This window comes from Tyto alba, unplaced genomic scaffold (assembly GCF_018691265.1).
Source record: "Tyto alba isolate M040663 unplaced genomic scaffold, T.alba_DEE_v4.0 Super-Scaffold_14, whole genome shotgun sequence".
NCBI classification, from domain to species: Eukaryota; Metazoa; Chordata; class Aves; order Strigiformes; family Tytonidae; genus Tyto; species Tyto alba.
In genome coordinates, this window is record NW_024881276.1 from 16,077,408 (window position 1) to 16,097,500 (window position 20,093).

The window sequence follows — 20,093 nt, forward strand, 5'->3', positions numbered from 1 at the left end:
TATCGTTATTTTCTGTTCTGCTTTTGTCATCTGTAAATTTTATCTGAATTGATTTCTCTCTTCTACTAATCACTGATGTAAATGTTGAAGAATATGAGTGTAACCTTTTCTTTGTGATATATCGCCAGAATCCCTCTCTATCCCATATTGACAAATGCTTACTTGACTGTCATCACTTTGTGTCTCATGGACAATTGATTTTTTTGAGATGCTTCAACTTTGCACCTCTTAATCCATTTCAGATGTGCTTTATTAACACTGTGCAATACTAATTCTATTGCAGTGTCCTTTGGAAGTAAATCAAATACCGTTCAAGAGATTAATTATAGTACATCTGCCTTTCTCAACCAAACTTGTAATCTTATGAAAAAATGAACTGTCATGTTTGGTTGAGGCTGTTCTGTATAAAAACATATTGACTGGTGTTAATTACATTCCTGTTTTTAAATTCTTGATCACTTAAAGTCCCTATTGGTATTTCTGTTGATTTTCCTCAGGTTAATGTTAGACTGATGCATACAAATAGTTACATGGATCATTCTGGTTTGCATGTATAACTATTCCAAGGAAAATTAGCATTTTGTTAGATTTCATGGGTCTTAGTCTTTTGAGGTATATTCAAGTGGCAGAAAGTCCAGCAAGTAACGGATCTTCTTAGTTCTAATAGGACTGTTATGTTCAAGTGTTTGTTATATGAATAAGCTGAATTTTGAAGGCCTCTGAAGTATTTTATTGCTAACAAAACAAAGGGTTGTCCTTTATTTCCTACTAGACTGTTACTGTGCTTTTCCAAAGTACAATAAATAGTTACACTTCTGTTTTTTTGTGCTGTAAACTGTTTTGTTGTTATCATTGACTCGGTTATATATTCTTAGTTAATATCTGCTTTAATTTTTCTTAGTGTTCTGCTTCAGAAAACTTTTAATTTGTCAGCCACTGTCTGCTTTCAGTTTCCATTTCTTATACATCTATTTTATACATTCTATCAAGTTAAAATTGGCTTGTATTTTTTCTTACCTTAAGAAAAAGGACTTTGATTGGAACTGTTCTTCTACCCATATAAAATATGATCAGGTCGTAATATGGGTTGCTAAATAGTCACAGTCTTCTACTCCAGTCATTTAATTTTTCTTCACTTGTCATAATGAAATTCAGAATTTGTTTCAGACATATATTTTTTTTTTTATTAAGTATTCTCACTAGATTTTAGAAAATACTAGTTCTGCAGACTTGGGAAGACATGTATGTCTACCACAAACTCAAAGCAACAACACTATAGCAGCAGAATTTCTTCTAGCAGATGGGAAGTAGCAAGTAACCTGTTCTACTCTCAGGAGGTTACAGTTGGAAACTGCTCTCTTGGGCCATACCAATTTCAGTATTGGCTGGTTGGCTTTAAAGACCTTGCAAGTCTCACTATCAGGTAACCTTTTAAAAAAGGAAGGATAGTGTATTTCAAGGATCGTGCTTTACCTGCTGGTTTTATGCAGTTTGTTCTTCCTGAATGTGATTTACTAAATAAAAATTCTTAGTGTTACGTTAAAAAAAAAAATCTCTGCAACAAAAATGTCCTGTTTATTTCACTTGCTGCCTGTCACCAGTTTATAAGCAACAGAAAACAGTCTCTTCCCCATTCGCAGATTTTTAGTTCAATGAGTTTGTGACAGGCCTGTATTTCTGTTGAGTTGGCTTTTTTTTTTTGTTAATGCTTACACAAAAGCATCAGTTGTTTAAGGTCCATCTGGTAACTTTAGTTGGTTTCTAGAATAGTTTACGTTGAAGAAACTCTTGATGTCTTCTGGCCCAACCATTCCACTAAAAACAGGTCCAACCTTGATGTTACGTCAGGTTGTTGAGGGAGGTTCTACAACCTATCTAAGACCGACCACTGTGGGTGCAGAAAGATCAATTTTGTGTAGCCCTTCTTCCTACTCTTAATGTGGACCTACTAATCCTGAATAATGCAAACAGTTCCAGATGATCATGTCCACTTCTGTGGTAAAGGAGTAGTACTGGCTGGTTTCACATCAGTCCATTTAGAAATATTTTGAATAATCTATGGTTTACGTAATTTGTTTTTACCCATATTAGCTGATATAAGTTGTTAGATTTATATACAGGGGCAGGGATGGAGGGAGTTGGCTGTGGATCTGGGGCCTTTCAGTTTGAGGCTTGGCAAGAACAGCAGCCAATCTATTGTGCCAACTCGGTCCTTCTTATTTTCTTTGCTGCTGCTGCTACCATGGCTGCTATTACTTCTTAAATTAAAAAAACAAACCAAAAAAAACCCCACTTCCTATTGTTGTTCTCTCTGAACCCTTGTCCTTCTATTTTTTTTTTACTAGTCTCAAAGCAGTTTTCAGTAAAATTTACCATGTATTACATTGGTGTAAGTTTTGAAAACTAAAGTTTTACAGTTTTAAAACAGTGCCACATTTTAGGTGTCTGGCTTGCCATTTTATATGTCAAATCTGTCTAAACCTGAGTTCTATCTGAAATTTTAACCTAAACTGGATTCTAATTTTTTCATAAACCAATCCACAACAGCTCTTCTGAGATGTTGTTGTTCCTTTCTGGCTTCACTTGGGTGCTTGAGATCGAGCAGATCAGCCAAGATTTTTGAGTGCTTTCTGTTCTTCGTGGCAAGTAGCAGATACACCCAATTTATAAGCCCTTGAAAAACTTAACTGTTAATAGAAAGGGCTATAAGATCTCAAAATTCCATCTGCCTCTGACCTCTTGTCACGACCTCTGGTCTGCATCTGGACATTGTGCCATGTATGGAGATTTTTCCCTCAAAATAGGTTTGTTATTAACATGGAGATTGATATGGCATTGGGTACCAGATGTTGCTGAAGAAATCGGTCTCTCCTAAAGAGAAGAAGAACTATGCAGTCTGACTGTAGTGGGAAATGTAAATTAAATTAAGGCTGAGGGGGAGGCAGAACAAGAGCTCTCTTTTAAAAAAGAATAGGCAGGTCTAAGGGAAAGTTTGAGAGAGACCTCACAGGACTACAGGAAAGAGTTGTAGGCAAGTGTTGAGAGTAGTTACAGAAAAGAATGGGTAGCTGAGAGGAGGCTAAGGAGGAAGCCTGACCGTCTCAGAACACTGACCGAAATGTGTTTTGAGACTTTTGAGTGTCTTGCTTGACGCTTAGTTTAATTAGATAACAGTAGCAGGAATTGAGTCATTTAAAGTGGAGTTAAGTAGGGCAGTATATGTTTATTATCTCAGAATAAAGTATACTACAAATATATCTTAACCATTCCAAATCAAAGTGTTATAAAACCAGAAGTTACAGTTGAACTGTATACCTCTTGATACATGAACCTGCCTAGTGAGGTCCACCAAGCAATTACATTTGTGCACAGTAGTGGTCATCTGAGGAGGAGTGAATGGGAAAGGGGAAAGTCTGATATAATGTAAATCAGTTGAATTGAATCCCACAAGTATGAAAGTGCTTGAATTGTAATCACTTGCCTATTGCATGATACTGCAGTAGAAGCAGTCGTAAAGTTCTTCAGGTGACCTTGCCATACCTGAAATGCAGGTGCTGTGTCTTTGTAGTCTTTAACATTTGGTTATGAGGGATAGTGTATATTTCATCCTTCCTTTCCTTTTTCTATTGGTTGTCTTTTGTCATCCTGTGAAAATCCACCTAGATTTAAAAAACTTACAAACCTTTAAGAAAATATTTTAGTATGGAGCAGGAACTGGGCATGATTTTAAAACGAACCAAACCAAGTATGATTGCAAGAATTGAATATAGATGAGTAAAGAGATTAGAACTGGCACATGAGACTGGAGCTGGACCTTGAGTGGATGTAGAGGAAACTAAAAGCAAAGAAGCTGAATTAGAATACTCGAAGTATCTGCTGGATAAGCACCTGGCTGGGCCAGGTAGGTTTGAAATAGCATGAGGAAGAACGCATGAATGAAGATCACCTGTGAAAATTTGGACAAGAAAAGCAAGCAATTATATTTGAATGTGATTGGTTTAATAAAAAAATAAAAGTCTGAGAAAATTCCTAAATGTTTACCTCCCTCTGCTATTGACAAATACTGGGCAAAATGTGTAGCTTGCAGAGAAGGTGGAAATTCACTGTTATTATGGGTTACTTTGTTTATTTCAAGAAGTAAAATCTTGTATTCCTTTAAACCCTATTTTGAAGAAAAATGGGCAGAAAGATTGATTTTATTATTTATATATATATATATATATACATATATAATATAGAGGAGAGATCCTGATACTGCAGAGTTGGGCATTTGAAAGCTAAAAAATCCTAGAATTAATACTGCTTAATTTTAATCTGGGTCAGTTATGTGTGATGTTACCCCATTCTGTCTTTTTTTCAGTATATTGCATCCTGTAGATTGGACAGCAGTCATTAGATGAGCAGCTAGTCTGTGTTTGTTTCTCTCCGTTGCTTAGTGGGTGCCCTTTACCTTACCCAAGTGCACTATCTGAAACTTTGCCTAGAATTATTTATTTTTCTCAGGGTTTTTTCTGTGGCACACTTCACTGTAGGATCAAATGGCTCTTAAAGAACATCTTTACAAGAACCATGTAAAGCGAGGGGACAAATAGTTATTTCTGTTTCTTAGAGGAATGAAGCATAGGGGAATGAACATCAAACGTGTCCATAAGTTTGGGTGCCCAATTTGTGAAGCAAAGGACCTGATTTTTCAGAGTGTGTAGTATTGTGTAACTACCCAAAGCACAGCTTTCGGGTTACAGTTGGGTCTACTCAAACTTCAGCAGTGTAGACCTTCAAATGTCAGTGAAAATGACATTGGTGATCCTTGGGTGATCATTACCTGAGTCCTTTCAGTACGTTGAAAGTGACTTGTCCAGCAGCATGGAGAATCTGTGTGACAGAGGCAATGGTGTGTTTCTGCTCCCTGGGGCCAGATTCAGTTGCTTTTAGCACTTTGTTTTCATTTTACTATATACTCTCTAGTGTTCACAGTATGCAGGAATGCAGCAGTAGTATTGTTCACTTTGCAAGCCTATTTTATCCTAATGGCAATCCAATCCTTTAATGAGAATTCAAATATAGATGTGGTCCTTTAACTGTAAATTGACATATGATTTGTATATACAGGGAACTGGAATGAGGATTACACTGGCTTCTGATTGCATGCTTCTTGCAGCTTAATGTATTTTTCATATACTCTGTATGTGAATATCCATTGCTAAAGGGTGCCATTGCATTTTATAGGAACCATATGCATACATCTGATAACAGAATTTGGCCTGTATAGGGACATAACTTGTTTTTATTAATGGTATGAAAATTAAGCTCTCAATCATTCAGTTCACTGTGGCATAATAAATGTTTCAGCACAGAAATCGTGCTCCAGTAATATAGCAAATTTATTGCGAAGTCAGTAACATATATTAGACTGTTTTCAGCATTTTTTTTCTTAAGCAAAATTATTTCTCCATATTTGTAACATATTTCTGAAATAATTGGTTTTAATGTGGTTTCTTGAAGTCTTAATAAAAGCCTATACTGTAACAATAAGTTCCTTACAATTATAAAGAAAATAAGTTAAGTTCAAAATTATTAGTTTATTAAGTATATAATATTATTCACAGGCAAATGTTTTAATACAGTAGGTATTTTGTTAGAAACCACCTGATCTGATAATTTTAAGAGAATTTTTTTCCTTTTAAGCAGTTGCTTCCTCTCTGATTTTGCATTTTAATCATGACTTGACTTAAGCTTTCATGTCTTACTAATGCTGCCAGTGAGAGAACTTGAGCACTAAATAGTTTACTTAATTATCTGCTATACAACAGCTGCCAATATTAAAAAAAAAAAATACAAAAATGCTATCTCATCTTTAGGTCTGCTATGGACAAAAAAAGCAAAGGCAGATAAGATGACTGTAGCTACCCTGTCTGCTTGGCACTGTCTTCCTCCTCCTCTCTCTCTTCACTTTCAGTTTTCAGTGTAATGAAGAGCAGGAGAACAATATTCTGTAATTAAGGATTCCATTAAGTTGAAGAAAAGAGCAAATGGAGTTGTTTGTTCTCCTAGCTGAAAAAATTTGTCTGGGGTGGGGGTTAGTGGTAGTAGTGTAGAAAGAGAGAGAGGTGGGTGGAGAGACTAAGTCAGGGCTGTTTGTTGAATATACTGTTAAGGACTGTTACCATCCTAATTAATCAAGTTAGAAATTACAGCTGTAGTCGGTTTCCCCCCAATTCTTGTTATCAATTTTCTTCTCTTTTGAGACAAAGCAAATATAAATTTTGTGTTCATTTGTCATTCGTTCTTTGACTTCAGCATCTCTGAAAATAACAATGTAGCACAAAAGACCAGTATTTACCTAGTTGTAATGTGGGTTGCCATGGTGTTTTGCAAATTATTGCAATTATGTTCACCATGCGAGTCGCCCTTGGTAACTGGCGAAAAAAACTGATAATCCTGTTTTGAACAAAAGGTCAAATTGCTGAATAGAAAGTCTTGATTAACTAAAAGATGTACAAAGTGGGAATTATTTCCTACCATTCAGAAATAGTTCTTGATCGGGTTTGGGGGAGGGGGTGAGTAAGTACATCTGATTACTGAAGTACAAAGCATTGAAAGGATGTTGTCTTGAGCCTTTCATGTAGTCTTAATGGTGGCTTTTTTGTCAAATTTACCCATTTGCGGCATTGAAAGAGGCAGCTGCATTTAAGCTTGAGAGATGGTGCTTTTTCAAGAGTTCAGTGCATGGAAAGTTCTCAGCAGTGTCTGCAGTTTACTATTAGACCTTCGGCTATTAAAACTGATGTGCTGCATTTGAGCCCATAGCTCTTGGTGCTTGTAAAACCCTCTGGCTGATGATCTAATAAAGTGCTCTTACCGGACAATCTCTGATCAGATACTTTAGAAAAAATAAAAAAAAAAAAAAACAACACAGCTCTGAAAAGGATGGGGGTAGAAACACATGGCTATACTGAAAAGTTTGCTTTTGTAATCTGCAGTGGAAATATTAGTAAATACGACTTTATTTTCAGTTTAAGTACTTTAAAGAGCCAACATATTGCTCCAGAAATCATTTTTATTTACATTTACAAAAGTAAAAAGTAATCTGAAAAGATTAAAAGTTCTTCATAATCACCAGTCCTCAACAATTACATACAAATATATAGAGGGAATGGTCCTCTTCCTGTCCTCATATTCAAAACACTATAATGGATTTCCTGCACTTTAATGCTCTGAATTGCCTTTCCTGTTTCCTTCTTTTTCCTATGGGGGGGCAGGGAAAGGGTGGGTGTAGGGGGAAAGAGGTGAAGAGGATTAAAGGTGTTTTTTTTTTTTTTTAATTATTCTACTTTTGTTTTTAAATAGCTACCTGGAAATTAATTCTTAAAACTTTGGAGAGCCTGTGTGAGAGCAGCATGAAAGCAAAGTAAACCTGAACAAGTTTGTGGGTTTACATTCTGCATCACCTAGCAACCCCCTGGCTCAGCCAGCTCTCTTGTCTGCCCCCAGTCCTGTTTACAGACCATTCAGACTGCTCTTCGAAACCATGAAAGATATTCAGTTTCATTAGTGCCATTCTCAAGGAGAAAATAATTAAACTTAAATGAACAAACACTGCTTAGTGATGCTTTAAACTTTTCTAGTTTAAGGTGACCAGACCGTTGAGACTGCTTTGTCATTACCTTTCACTCCATCGAGCTCCTCTAAACATACATATTTATATATTCATGTGCGTTATAATTTTTTAAGTTTTGAGAATTGTATTAACTCCTTCAGTAGCCAGGTTGCAGATCTTTTTGTCTCTTTACCAACTTGAAATGTATGCTCAAGTTGACAAACCTTACTGTTATTGCCACATATGTGACTAAAATATCTGTGTGTTCTATATTACATCTAAAGTCATATTCAGCTTCCTGCAAGACAAGTCTGTGACGGAGGGAAAAATTCACAGACTGTACAAATGTTTGAGGGGAAAGGGAAGATGACAGAATTGTGGAAGAAGGGCGGGGGGCAGTAGAGTGTTTTTATCTTTCTAACCAAAGTAGAGGCATAGATTTTAAGAAATCTGAAATTCTTACTGTTCCTATGATGCTAGATTCTTTAACAAGCAATACATGGATGGGCTGTATGAGTTCTTTGTGCTTTGTTGACAGTTGACAGACAAAGCAAAATTTTTTTCTGAAACAAGGTACTGTACTTAGTTGTGACCTTTATAGCCTAAGAATGTGGCTTGCTTTGAGTTGTATGAATAGGGGGAATATTTTGCAGAATTGACTTGAATATCCTTCTAGAGGTTTTATCTCTCAATACAGAAATACATAAGACATCTTTCACTGATCCTTTTCTCAATGTAGTTTTCAATATGTAGTCCTTTTAAGTATGCCTTTTCCCAGTTGCTTGAAATCCAGTTCAGCTGTTTTCAGATTGTCTCAAATAAAATAAAATTGTTGGTAATTGCTCGTTCTCTTTGTGAGTGATATGTTAGCCTATGAAAACTTGTGCTCTACTTTTTAATGTTTTGAGGCATGTATTTTGGTGCCTAGAACCTTATTTTACTGAAGATAAGATGACCAAGGTATTGGCTTTGGTGTGAAGCAAAGCAGAACATACTTGCTAATTTAGTTTATAATGTACAACTGTTAAGGTTGGAATTTGTCCACTTGTGGTGCTATTACATGTGTTTAAATGAGGGCCACTGTTTGCATCAAACCTATCATAAGGGTTTGGAGTGCTCTATTATCCTTTCAGCAGGCTGATGACAGAGCCTGGTCTTTGCACAAATGAGATCAATAAGTTTCAAATAACTTATATGAAATGACATGTGACTGTACATTTAAAGATGTCTTATTTTTTTTAAAAAATCAATTTTTAATAACATTTAAAACTTTTACATTGACCCACAAGGTATTTTTCACTTCTGTCTTGTTTGATAATTTTGTTTAAAGCATTTTTTATGTTGGCTTGAGAATTTGGGTTCTTTTGGGGGGGAGGGGATATGGTGCGTTTCTAGCTGCTTTCATTATCTCCTGCTTTGATTCACCCCTCTACACCCCCACCCTCACGAGACTTTTGATGGCCAAACTGATATGACAGATACTGCTGAGAGTAATATTTTCTAGACGTGAATGAAGCTTTCTTTCAGTCTTGGGTGGTTTCTTTCAACATTATTTTCAGTTCTGGATTAGAAAGCTGTTCAAGTTCTATTATTTTGGAGTATCCAAATCACAAAATACCATTCTTAAAAATCTACAGACTTTCATTTTCACTATCCTAGAAATAGGCATATGATATTTTATGTCTGAGTTCACATCACAGGAGTAATGAGTTGCTGATAGGACACTGAAGTATGTGAGTACTGAAAGAACTCCTAAAAAGCACGCTTATGGGACAGAATTTTGTTGTAGGCTAAATCCTCTCAAGTTTATGTCCATTTTCCATAATATCCAAAGGGATCTATGATGTTTGCATCTTTTCTCTTGGTGTTTTACATCAGAGCAGTTGGGTGCAAAAGGTGAGCTTCACCTTTTGTAATGGCTGCCTGGAACCAACATCAGTGCTTCTGTCATTGTAGCATTGGTGTTTTCAAGGTAGAAGGACACTTTGTGTTCTTCTGAGAAACTTGGGTAGTATTTCTTTCATCTCTCATGCTTTCTTTAAGGTAGCAAGCTAGTGTAGCAACAGTGCCCTCAATTACAGTTTGTCTAGTTGCTTTGGACGATCACAACCTAGTCCTTTGATGGTGTGGTTCCCATTGACTCCAGTTTCCTTTGAGTCAGTTTGGGCTGGCAGCTTTCTAGTGGGGAACTGAGACAACAGATCCGAGTCTCTCTGAGAACAGGAGGTTTCAGTAGATAATATTTTGGAGAGGGTATCCTTCTCTTTTACCTTCAGTACTGTCTCATTGGGTGGTAAAATGACCATTTGTCTTCCACTAGGAAGTTGTTGGCTGAGAAGCTTCAATTTGATAACATCCTTTATCATGGTTCCTGGGATAATAATACTGGATATATAACAAACCATCTCCAGGATCTGTACTGCTTTCAAGTAGTACACTTTCAAAAGCAACTCACATCTCAGTGTTACTGCTCTTTCATTTAAGAGACAGTTTTGTATTTTTCTTGAAGGATCGTGTCTATCCATTAATCAGCCTGGATAATGTTGAATTCAAGAGGAACAGAATGAACCATCCAGGAAGGGAGTTTCCTTTCTTTATAAGAGTTTTTATCCACTCCATCCATCCCACAGCTGAATTCAGATTGGTTATATAGGCCAAAACTCATGAAGCTCTGAAAATGAGGAAGTGCTTCAAAAAGAAATTGAAATTGTAACTTCAACTTCCATTGAAGTGAGGCAAAATGAGGTGAGAGTGTGAAATCCCATGGTCCTTGTTTACTTCTTTCCTACATTGGTTGATCAGGAAGCATCAGACTCAAAAAATACTCATACTGGGAAATGTAATTTTTTTTTTTCCTGAATGAGGAGCCATCTAAGATATTTATTGTATAGAAAAAGAAAAACTAATATGAAGTAATGGCCAAGAGTGAGTTGATAAATAGTTCCTTATCTTTACCTGTGATCTGAATAGTCATATACCACACTGGATCTATGATCAGATCTCTTAATGCACTGTAGTTAACTTTATGTATAAATTTCAGGAAAAAAAATCAGTTGTTTGTGTAATAGTTACTAAAACTATTTGCATTGCTTCTTGGAATTTAAAGCCAAATGTACACAACACCTAACAAAATACTAGAGAACATGGAATAAGCATTCCCTGGGTAAGGGATTTAAGATGTAGGATAAATTTATAAAGGAGTTTATGCAAACCTAGGGTGCTTCACCATTCTAAGCATATGCTGCAGTATCTTTCCTTTCGGCTTAGAACAAGCTTGGCAGTATGTTTAACATGGTTCCTATCCCACTTAAAATAAAAAGACAAAAGCTCTAGTCAGCCAGCATCAATAATAGACTCTTGACCCAGCTCATTTTGTAAAACAATTTATTTGAAGAGTCTGTGAAAATATCAAAGGAATGTATTATTGGGAGATGATTAAATGTTAGAGTTAGGACAGCAGTATAAGGCCTTAAAACAAAACATCCTCAAAGGTCATCTTTGTTTTATATACTCAAATTTGAGTATAAATATGTTAGATAACTTAGCTTTAAGAGATTTTTACTTTCAAGTTACTGTTATGCTTGGCAGTTCAAGATAACTTGCACACTCTCTTAGTTTTGAAATTCTTTTACATTATGAGATTTGGACATATCTTTTCTCTAGTAAGAGATCTCTTGAACCTAACATTAGGGCTTCTGACTTGGTACAGTTTAATCACTTTGTAGTAACTTATCAAAGAAATGGAGGAAGATTTTCCACTAATTTCTTGTTAAAATTTTGACAAAGTGGAAAAGAAAGTTGGAATGACTAGTATATTAATTACAATGTCTACCCATATACTACTTTGAGATCTTTGAGATGTCTGAACCTACTTAGTGAAGAGGCTTTGCAGGTCTCCTAGATTTCCTTCAAAGATAAATTTAGGTATTTCTTATGATCTTTCAGATATATTGTTTTATTAGTGCTTGGTATCTGATATCAAGCCTTGAAGAATCCTGAAAAAGTTGCTGACAGAGAATTCTGCATCACTGATTTCTTCTAACTCCATTACTGTTTTTAGAGTTGATTTGCGTGATTCTTGTCAATAGTGTGTGCCTGCTAGGAAAATGTCAAAATAGATATACTATACCTGTGAAGTTGCAGTCCTGCCTTCTATTTCCAGTGCTAACTTCTGGTAGTAGTCTTTTATAGAGGTTTGGAAAAAAAAAAAAAAAAAAAAAAGGAAAAAAAAAAGTCTGTTTCCTCAGAGGAATTGGTGGTTGCATGATTTTTATAAAGGCTTCATTTCTGATGATGGTCATTTTGTTAGAGGGTGAGGGAGGAAGGAAGCCTGACGGCTCATTTTTCATATATAATGCTCTTCTGTGACAGGATATTCTTTTTGCTTTCCCTCAAATTTCTTTCTGACAAGATTATGTCCAAGTTTCACCTTGATGAAGAATTTACGTACCTTTTCTTTTCCTCCCCTGTCCAAACAGGGTGGGTGAGCAAAGAGGTAGTTTTTTAGACATCATGAGGTGTTCCTTTCATATGTTGATCCAGTCTTTTGTGAGTTCAGATAATTCAGTCTCCAGGTTGTTTGTATTAGTAAGTACAAGTTCCAAAGGAATGGCCATCTCTGCTCAGACTGTCTAGGAGACACATGGACTTGACCAAGTCAGATATCTTAAGATATCACCTGTGTGGAGCCCTCCTGATCAAAGTGTTCTTCACTGAGTCTACTTTACTAGTCTCACTGATAAATTACTCCATCCGTAAGATTGGTCAAGCAACTATCTGATGTATATTTGTACTGTCTCTGGAAAGACAATCAGTATGAAGCAGCTAGCTGGAAGCAGCTAGAGAAAGTGTATGAAGCAGGCAGGCACACTGGGATACTGCAAGGAGTTATGTTTCCTGCAGATGAGACCAGTGTTCCTGATTATGCCAGTCCTAGACTCATCAAGTTCTTCATCTTCCAAAATTGGATGAATTTATGCCTTTCTGTGTCTAGCAGCAGTAGAATTGGTTTCTTTATAAGAGACGTCTTCTGAGGGTTTTACTAGATACATTATTCCATCGAAAAACTGGGATGTTGCCTGAGGAACCTGTTATGCTGGACTTCATATTGCGAAGTGGGTAAAGTTTCCCATGTGAAATCTTATTTCACTATTTATGACAGCATCCCTGACCTGAGGGGATTTCTTTTTGGGATTGTTGCAGTGGCAGATAGGTGTCACTCTGGTCTGTACTGTCTACTCAAATTCCAGTGCATGACACTACTTCTCAGACTATCATTCAGATTTTCATTGCTGCTGAGATCTCACCAAGGCAGTGCAAGTGCATTGGACCAAGTCAGTGTTATTACGAGAGTATTTTTTTGATCTAAACAGGTGAAAAAGCAGATCAGAAGTTGAAATTACTTAAAAGTAATTGAGTTTCTGGTACACAGCAGAAAAACTTTCCTAACTTTACAGCAGTAGCTCATTTTTATGTTGATACCATCTTTGGTGTTTCAACTGTAAAATTGTGACGCAATTCTCAAGAGATGTAGCTACTACTAATAGTGACAACACTTGCCAAAGAATGTGCTACTAGAGGTTTTGGCTCAAATTCTAATTCCTGAGATGCCATATACAACTAAGGAATGTTTGTCTATCTGCTCCACCAAATATTCAGATATTTACAGAAGACACAGACAGGTGGAACCAGGAGAACACACCTGTGATGTAGAACAACTTATTGCATGTGGAACTGATAACTTTTAGGTCACTGAGTAAGGTCTGCTGTTGCCATGATAAACTTAATATAAAATATTTCATGAAATCATCTATCTTTTAACACTGCATTGGGGATATCAGTAGATTTGATAGTTTACCCAGTAATACAATATTGGTGGAACTTCATCATACCAGGGGATTTAAAGTCACTTCGACCAGATTTTCCCTGTTGGTCAATGCTATTCATAATAATGGACTAGTGGCAGGAAAATGGGGTTTGAAGCTTCTGGCCTTGGAATTAGTGGAAATAATGTTTTTTGAAGAGTAGTCTGAAAGGAGGGATCAGTTTGAAGTTCGAGTGGCTTGATTAGTAACTCACAACAATACCTGAGTCAGTAAATTTCTGTTGTGTTGTCTTTCACGTTCAGCCTTCCAAAAGCTGGTTTGCTGATTGGTGACACGAACAGCAAATTTTTGCTGATTAACTATGAAAGCATGTCCAGGTTTGTGTTACTACACTTCCCTTCTGGTGGGTTTGATGATTTCAGGCGATAGTTTCAGCTCTGCAGAGATGAAGCCATGAATTTTAGATCCAACATGCTTGAGGTTAGGTATCCCAGCCGTCTGGGGACTGGACATTAACGACCAAGATCTCATTTTCAAAGATCCACATTAAAGTTGTCTTCCATGGAGAGTAAGATTGTAGAGAAGCAAGCACTTAATAACATTTTAAGTTCAACTCCAAAGTGACTGATAGTGACCTCTGAATAATTTTGAGTGCTTGCAGCCACCACCTTCTTACTGACACATTTTCATTCCATGTGAACTTTTAAAGCATTGTAGTCCCTTGGCATCCAGACTGTCTGAAGGCAGGAACAGATACAGAACCGAAGTGTCATAGAGAAGCACATCCAGTTCTCTATTGTAGCAGGCAACCAAGCTACATTGTGAAATGTAATTTGTAAAAACTGTTAAGATAAAGCTCAATAAATGTATGTTGTTGACTCCTGCAACTTCTATTTGAAAGGCTGTTCCAAAACCACTTGCCTCTGTATTTTGGGGTAATATTTATAATGCTTGTTGATCAGTAGAATGCAAGAGGCTAATTCTCAAGAACAGACTTAAAAGAAAGAAAATTACTTTTGACTTGCAAATTTCTCCCCATTAGCTACAGTTTGTGGACATAGTACTCTTCAGGGATTTTCTTTTATATTGTGCATTTACTTCAGGGGGGTTTTTTGCATACATTTTTTTTATATTTTAAAATGAACTAAGCGTTTGTAGATAAAATGTTTGGAAATGCTAGTTGCTTTTTTTTTCTTTTTTTCTTCCTATCAACTTGTATTTCATTTCTCACACTGTTGCAGATACCAAGTAGAACAAAACTCAAGGTTTCCTATTATGATTTTGTTTGATCTATTACAAATTAATTTACAGACTCAGTGATAGCTGCTGGGAAATGAAGGATTGGTTTTGTTTGGTCAGTGAAGATGACAGGCATGGAGCAAATAATGCATTTGAACAAATTGAATCAGAACATAATGCATGTATTGAATTTGATTGCAACATGCATGTCCATGGAAAAGTTTTTTGTTTAAAACAAATCAAGGCTACAGCTTAATTATCAAAGCAAAACAAGAGACAAAGAGCTGCATGTTTCTGATACTGCTTTCTTCAAAAATAGCTCCCTTCACACAGTTATCTACATGTTTAATTTCCATGCATAATAGCAACAGTTATTGTTGTCATTTGTTAAGAGAGATTAACAGATAGTAAGTACAAACAACGCAAATAAGGCCTGAATAGAGAGGTGACAAAGAAGAAAAGACCTCTTTAATGTTAATTATAACTGGTAGCAAGTCTATACAAATGACATAAACTATTTTCTGTATGAATTGAAGGGACATTTAGTTAGTATCTGCATAGCACATTTGTTTTTTTTTTATTGTAAGCAACAGCTCAGATCTCCATTTTTTAAATATAGTTAGTTTACTGAGAAGTGTACTGTTCAGTGGAAGTTGTATGTTTTGATCATTCCTTGGTAGTTGAAAACAAGTAAATAGTAAGCTGTTGAATTTGGATGCTTATTTTTATCATAAGCTATTGGTTTTAGTTCAAGCAGGGTTTTTCAGTCTTTTTTCACCTGTGTTTTGTGGCCAGCAAAGTTCCCAGTGCTTTCTTCAACAATGACTGCATTAGACCAAAACATCTGCGTAAAGCAACTTTCTTCAATTGTCATTTTTCAATGGTAGTTTGGGTGGACCATCTATGCATTTCCTTATAAGACAGTAGAAGCAGTACCTTGCAAGTAGTCTTTTGTTTTTAATTGTTAGCTAAAAATGCCAATAGGTGGCAGAAAACACACTCTACTTTCATCATGAATTATTTTCATAGTTGTCTATATTTGAGTATTCTGCTCAGCTGAAGTTGGGATGCTGCTCCCATCCCAGGCTTTGTTTTTTCAGTTGCACTTGCATTCCCTAACTAAATACCTTGCTATCTGGCAGTTTCCATGCTTTGTTTTTCTAGTATAATAAATTGTTTTGAAGTTCAAATGTAGTCATTTAATATGTTTTGAGTCATGAGTGTTCTCTTTGGGCACACAGAATCTTTTCATAGTTACAGCTGAAACAATTATGCTCTTAAACAGGAGGGTTTTGGAATGGGTGAGGGCACCCTCCACGCCTCCCCCTGCCTGGCCGTGTATTTTACGGCCTTGTTTGTGTCAGACTGCTACCGGATGTTTCATAGGAAGGTAGAGATGCCACATAATAAGCAAATATGGCATAAAACAGCTTTCCACACAGACCATATCTTTTTGTCTGTGAGAACTAGCTTAATGAAAGATCCGTGACAGTTCATTATCCTTTCCAGAAATGTTTTTGTGTTTTCCCTCACAGTGGCTCTAATGGTATTATCACTACTCACATAAGTGAGTGCCTGAAGATCTCAATGCTATCCTTGAGTAGCTTTTTTTAAATAGAAAATTATTCCATGCCTATTAAAATTGAGTTATTTAAAAATATGAGGCAACACATTAACACCTTCCTCTTTTAGAAATAAATCTTAAGTTCATTTGTAGAACCAAAGCTAAGGACTAGCTTTTTCACTTGAGACTCATTTGTGTCCACTGACTCCAGAAGACACAGGTCAGGTGTCTGTGTTAGGTCAGGTCCTAAATTAGGATTTTTCATGGTGAAGAATCTGCTGATGAACTAGCTCAGTCTTGTTGAGTGGCATCTATCTTTCTAAAGTCACTTGTGAAATACTTGTCATAAATAATTTGTATGTGACAAAGAGAGTGGTACTAGGACTGCTAGGGCAGCAGTTGTGCAAGAGACCAAAATTAAATCCACAGAAGATTTCTGAACTCTTGGAATTTTCTCACCATGTATTATTAAATATGTAATTATTTACATTGTTAATCAACAATAAAACTCAAACTTAGTATGATCAGTGTATCTGATCACTGTTTCCAAAAAGCTTGCTCTGACATTAGGTGTACCCTTATTTTACTAAGAGAATCTAGAGCAGGGTTTGCCTCACCCAAAAATCTGTTAGGTGAATCACTTTTTGGAGATGCTTTTTTTCTTTCTCCATTTACTATAAATGGATCATAGGGTGACTAACTTAGTCTGGTTATCAGACTTTTAGATATCCAAAGTTGGGTGAAATGAACCCTAACTGCATATCTTAATGGACTCTTTCCATTTCTGCGTTATGGATTTGAGCACACATATACCTTGCTGTTGACATGAAGTTCCCCATGAAGTTTTTCTGATCTGCCCACATGGGCATAAAAGCTCCTCTCTGCAAGAGCAACAGGAAGTGTTTTGATGGGATTGGCACTGAGTGGGATAGTATTGAGGATGTAACATGGCTGGAGAAATGGTGAAAGAACAGAGGTCTCTGGCATGAATTAAGTTACTTGGAAAGGATTTGAGGTTTCAACTTAAAAAAACAACCAAAAAAAATATGAATCAGACTTCTCCCACTTTTGAAAAGATTATAGAAGAATATATTTTTAAGTTGAAAAAAGGGATGAAGCTAACAGACATGAAACTAACACAGTATTCAGGTTATCTTCTCCTTAAGGTAATGAGCTGCAAAAACAAACAAAAAATCTCTGCATACTCCAGTGAATGATAGGAAAGACACTGACAGTGATTTAAAAAAAAAACAAACAAACAAAAAACAAAACCAAAAAAAAAACAACAAACCCAAACAAACAAAAAAACTACCCACCCACCAAAAAAACCCAAAACTGCAACACTTTAAGAATAGACAGTCAAATCTCATTTTAACATGGTTTTGGAAAGTAGAAAGCTACAGTTTATGTATTCCTCCACACAAGTTCCAAAGCATTTGAAATAAATATCTAACTTTAAACTAAGCTACTGACATAATCATACTGAATCAGGACACTGGATTACTGAGGTACAAAATGCAGATTCAGTTTTGGCCATGCCAGTGTGGAAAGACAACATAAGTCATGTCTTATTAACAAATCTGTTTTGCCAGCAAACACCACAAAAGGTATATAGTTGTAGGCTTTCATTATTGACTTGTAACCAAGATGGTGATAGTGACAGTAGTTCTCTGATTGGAGCTGTGGAAACTGGAAGGGTAGGAAACATGATGACATTTAGAAATCTGAATTGTCACAGTGGAAAGCAGGTAGAAGTCATTGCCAGAGCATAGTGTTGGGACAGCTTGCTAGAGAGCCAGTGAGAAGGGAAGCAAGCAACTTTTTGAGTTGTCCTCTGATTTGTAAGATTTCTGTCAAAGTACCAGGAATCCTGGTATGGTTAGATTAAACTTCTATGCAGGAGCAACAAAAACAAATTTTGGAAACAGACAAAAATAATCAGTCGCTATTCCTAGCAGAGACATCAACAGCTGGTAATCTGAAATGCAGAATTTGACAGTGCTGAGCTACTCAGGGGTGGTAAAAGCAGGAACTGAGAAGAGTTGCAGAAAGACCTTGTGATACCAAGTTGACTTGTCAGTTAACAATGAAAGATTAAATCCCCTGCCAAGTAATGTTAAGTGATGCAGATGCTAAAAATCCAATCTTAATTTTGCATACAATGTGTGTATTGACTTACTAGTGAAGAATAAAATTATAATTCTTGGGTAATAATAAATATCTTTCTGGGAATGACTGCTTTTGGCTCAGTAGTGCTCCAGGCAAACAGAACTTGAGGAAAGGAAGAAGCAGAGAACAAGATGGTAGATACCATCTTGTTTCTGTATAAATTCATGTTCATCTAGCATTCTGGATACAGTGTATAATACTGGTTTCATCTCCCTTCTCGTTTTCCCCCCCACCCACTCATTTCAAAAAGGACCTGGAAGAGATTCAGAGAAGGACAACAAAAATGTGGAGTGGTTTCCATGCAAGGAACAACTAAGTAAATTAGGACTATGGTTTGGAAGAGAGTTTGATTGCCGATGATGTGTTGGAGGTCTGTAAAATCATGAGTGGTGTGGAAAAGGTGAATGCAGAATGATTATTCCTAGACTCTCCTGATACAAGAAGTAAAAGGCATTAAAAAAATATATATTTTGTGCATTCAAGAAAAATAAGATACTTTTTCATATAGTGTGTAGTTGTTCTGTGGGATGTTGTCAATGCTGAAAGTTTACATTGGTTCGAAAAGGCCTTGAAGATCATTGGGATGGGGGTAATAATACAACTATCACCACTGTCATGATGAGAGACTATATTCACAGTGGTGTAAATACGGAGGCAGCGATTCAGGGGGTCCTTAAGCCATTTCCAAAAGCTGGGAAAGTCTCCTGGAAAACTTTTACTGTGTACTTTCTCTTATGTTATTTCTTAGGTTTCTGCTATGAGGTGTGGCATCGGTTTAACCTATGGTTGAACCTGGTACAAAATGTACAACCTTACCAGTCCCAGAAGCATTCTTTCTTTTGTACTTTTAAGAGAAGTCTTTTGCATTGTTTCCCTCAGCTGACGTAGAGCAAGCTGGCTCAGATTGTATTTCATTTTAACTCAGCAAAATGTTAGTTTTTCCTAAATGAGTTGGTTTACATTCAAGTCTTGATACCTTTCTATTAAAAAATTATTACAAAAAAGAAAAAGAGAAAAGAAAGCTTCTGGCTGTCATCAGAAAACTAGAAGTTAAAACTGGTTTTCCCCTCTAAAGCGCAGGCAAGGAAATGGCACTTTACTTTAAAATTTAATTTGTTACAGATCTCTGGGGTGTCTTGCTGTCTGGTCTACATAGCAGTATAAAATAATTCTGTTACATGTTAGCATCGTCTGAACTGGAGTAGAGCAGAGGTTTTAGTGTATTTCAAGGGAAGAATGACTGCAGTGTGCAGAACATGGTATTTTGAAGCAAGAAGACTTCAGCATTGTTCTCCACCATTGATGACGTTACCTTAAACAAGGACCTTCACCTCTTCATACATATTATAGTATCAGCTTCGTAGACGATATTAAAATTGGGATGTTTTTTTTTCTTCCTTGAGTATGATTCGTTGTTTAGGTGGGGTAAAAAGAAACTATAACTTGAATTTATCATACAAATGTATTTTCTTCTATGTTCTCCATTCCTGCAGGGTTGGTTAATATGTGAGGAGCCAACTTGCCGGAATCGAACCCGTCGACTTCCCCTGAGTTTTTCCAGGAGTGGCCCAGTGTGCCCGGCCTGCAGGAAGGCAGTTCTGAGGCCAGAGGTGAGTGTTTTAGGACAAAGCATTGACAGCAGTGGAGCAGGATTCTCATGAAGCCTGCCTCTCTCACAACTCTCCCTCTCAAAGGTAGC

The 20,093-nt window shown here is 36.5% G+C and overlaps 1 protein-coding gene across 2 annotated transcripts in view; it reads left to right on the plus strand.

Annotated features, from left to right (window-relative positions):
- POLA1 (DNA polymerase alpha 1, catalytic subunit) overlaps window positions 1–20,093 on the plus strand; it is a 202,874-nt gene that overhangs the window by 115,258 nt on the left and 67,523 nt on the right. For both annotated transcript variants that reach the window (XM_033010094.2, XM_033010095.2), the window contains one exon: window positions 19,888–20,004. In XM_033010094.2, coding sequence (XP_032865985.2) covers window positions 19,888–20,004 — 117 coding nt within the window. The remainder of the gene's footprint in view (window positions 1–19,887; window positions 20,005–20,093) is intronic.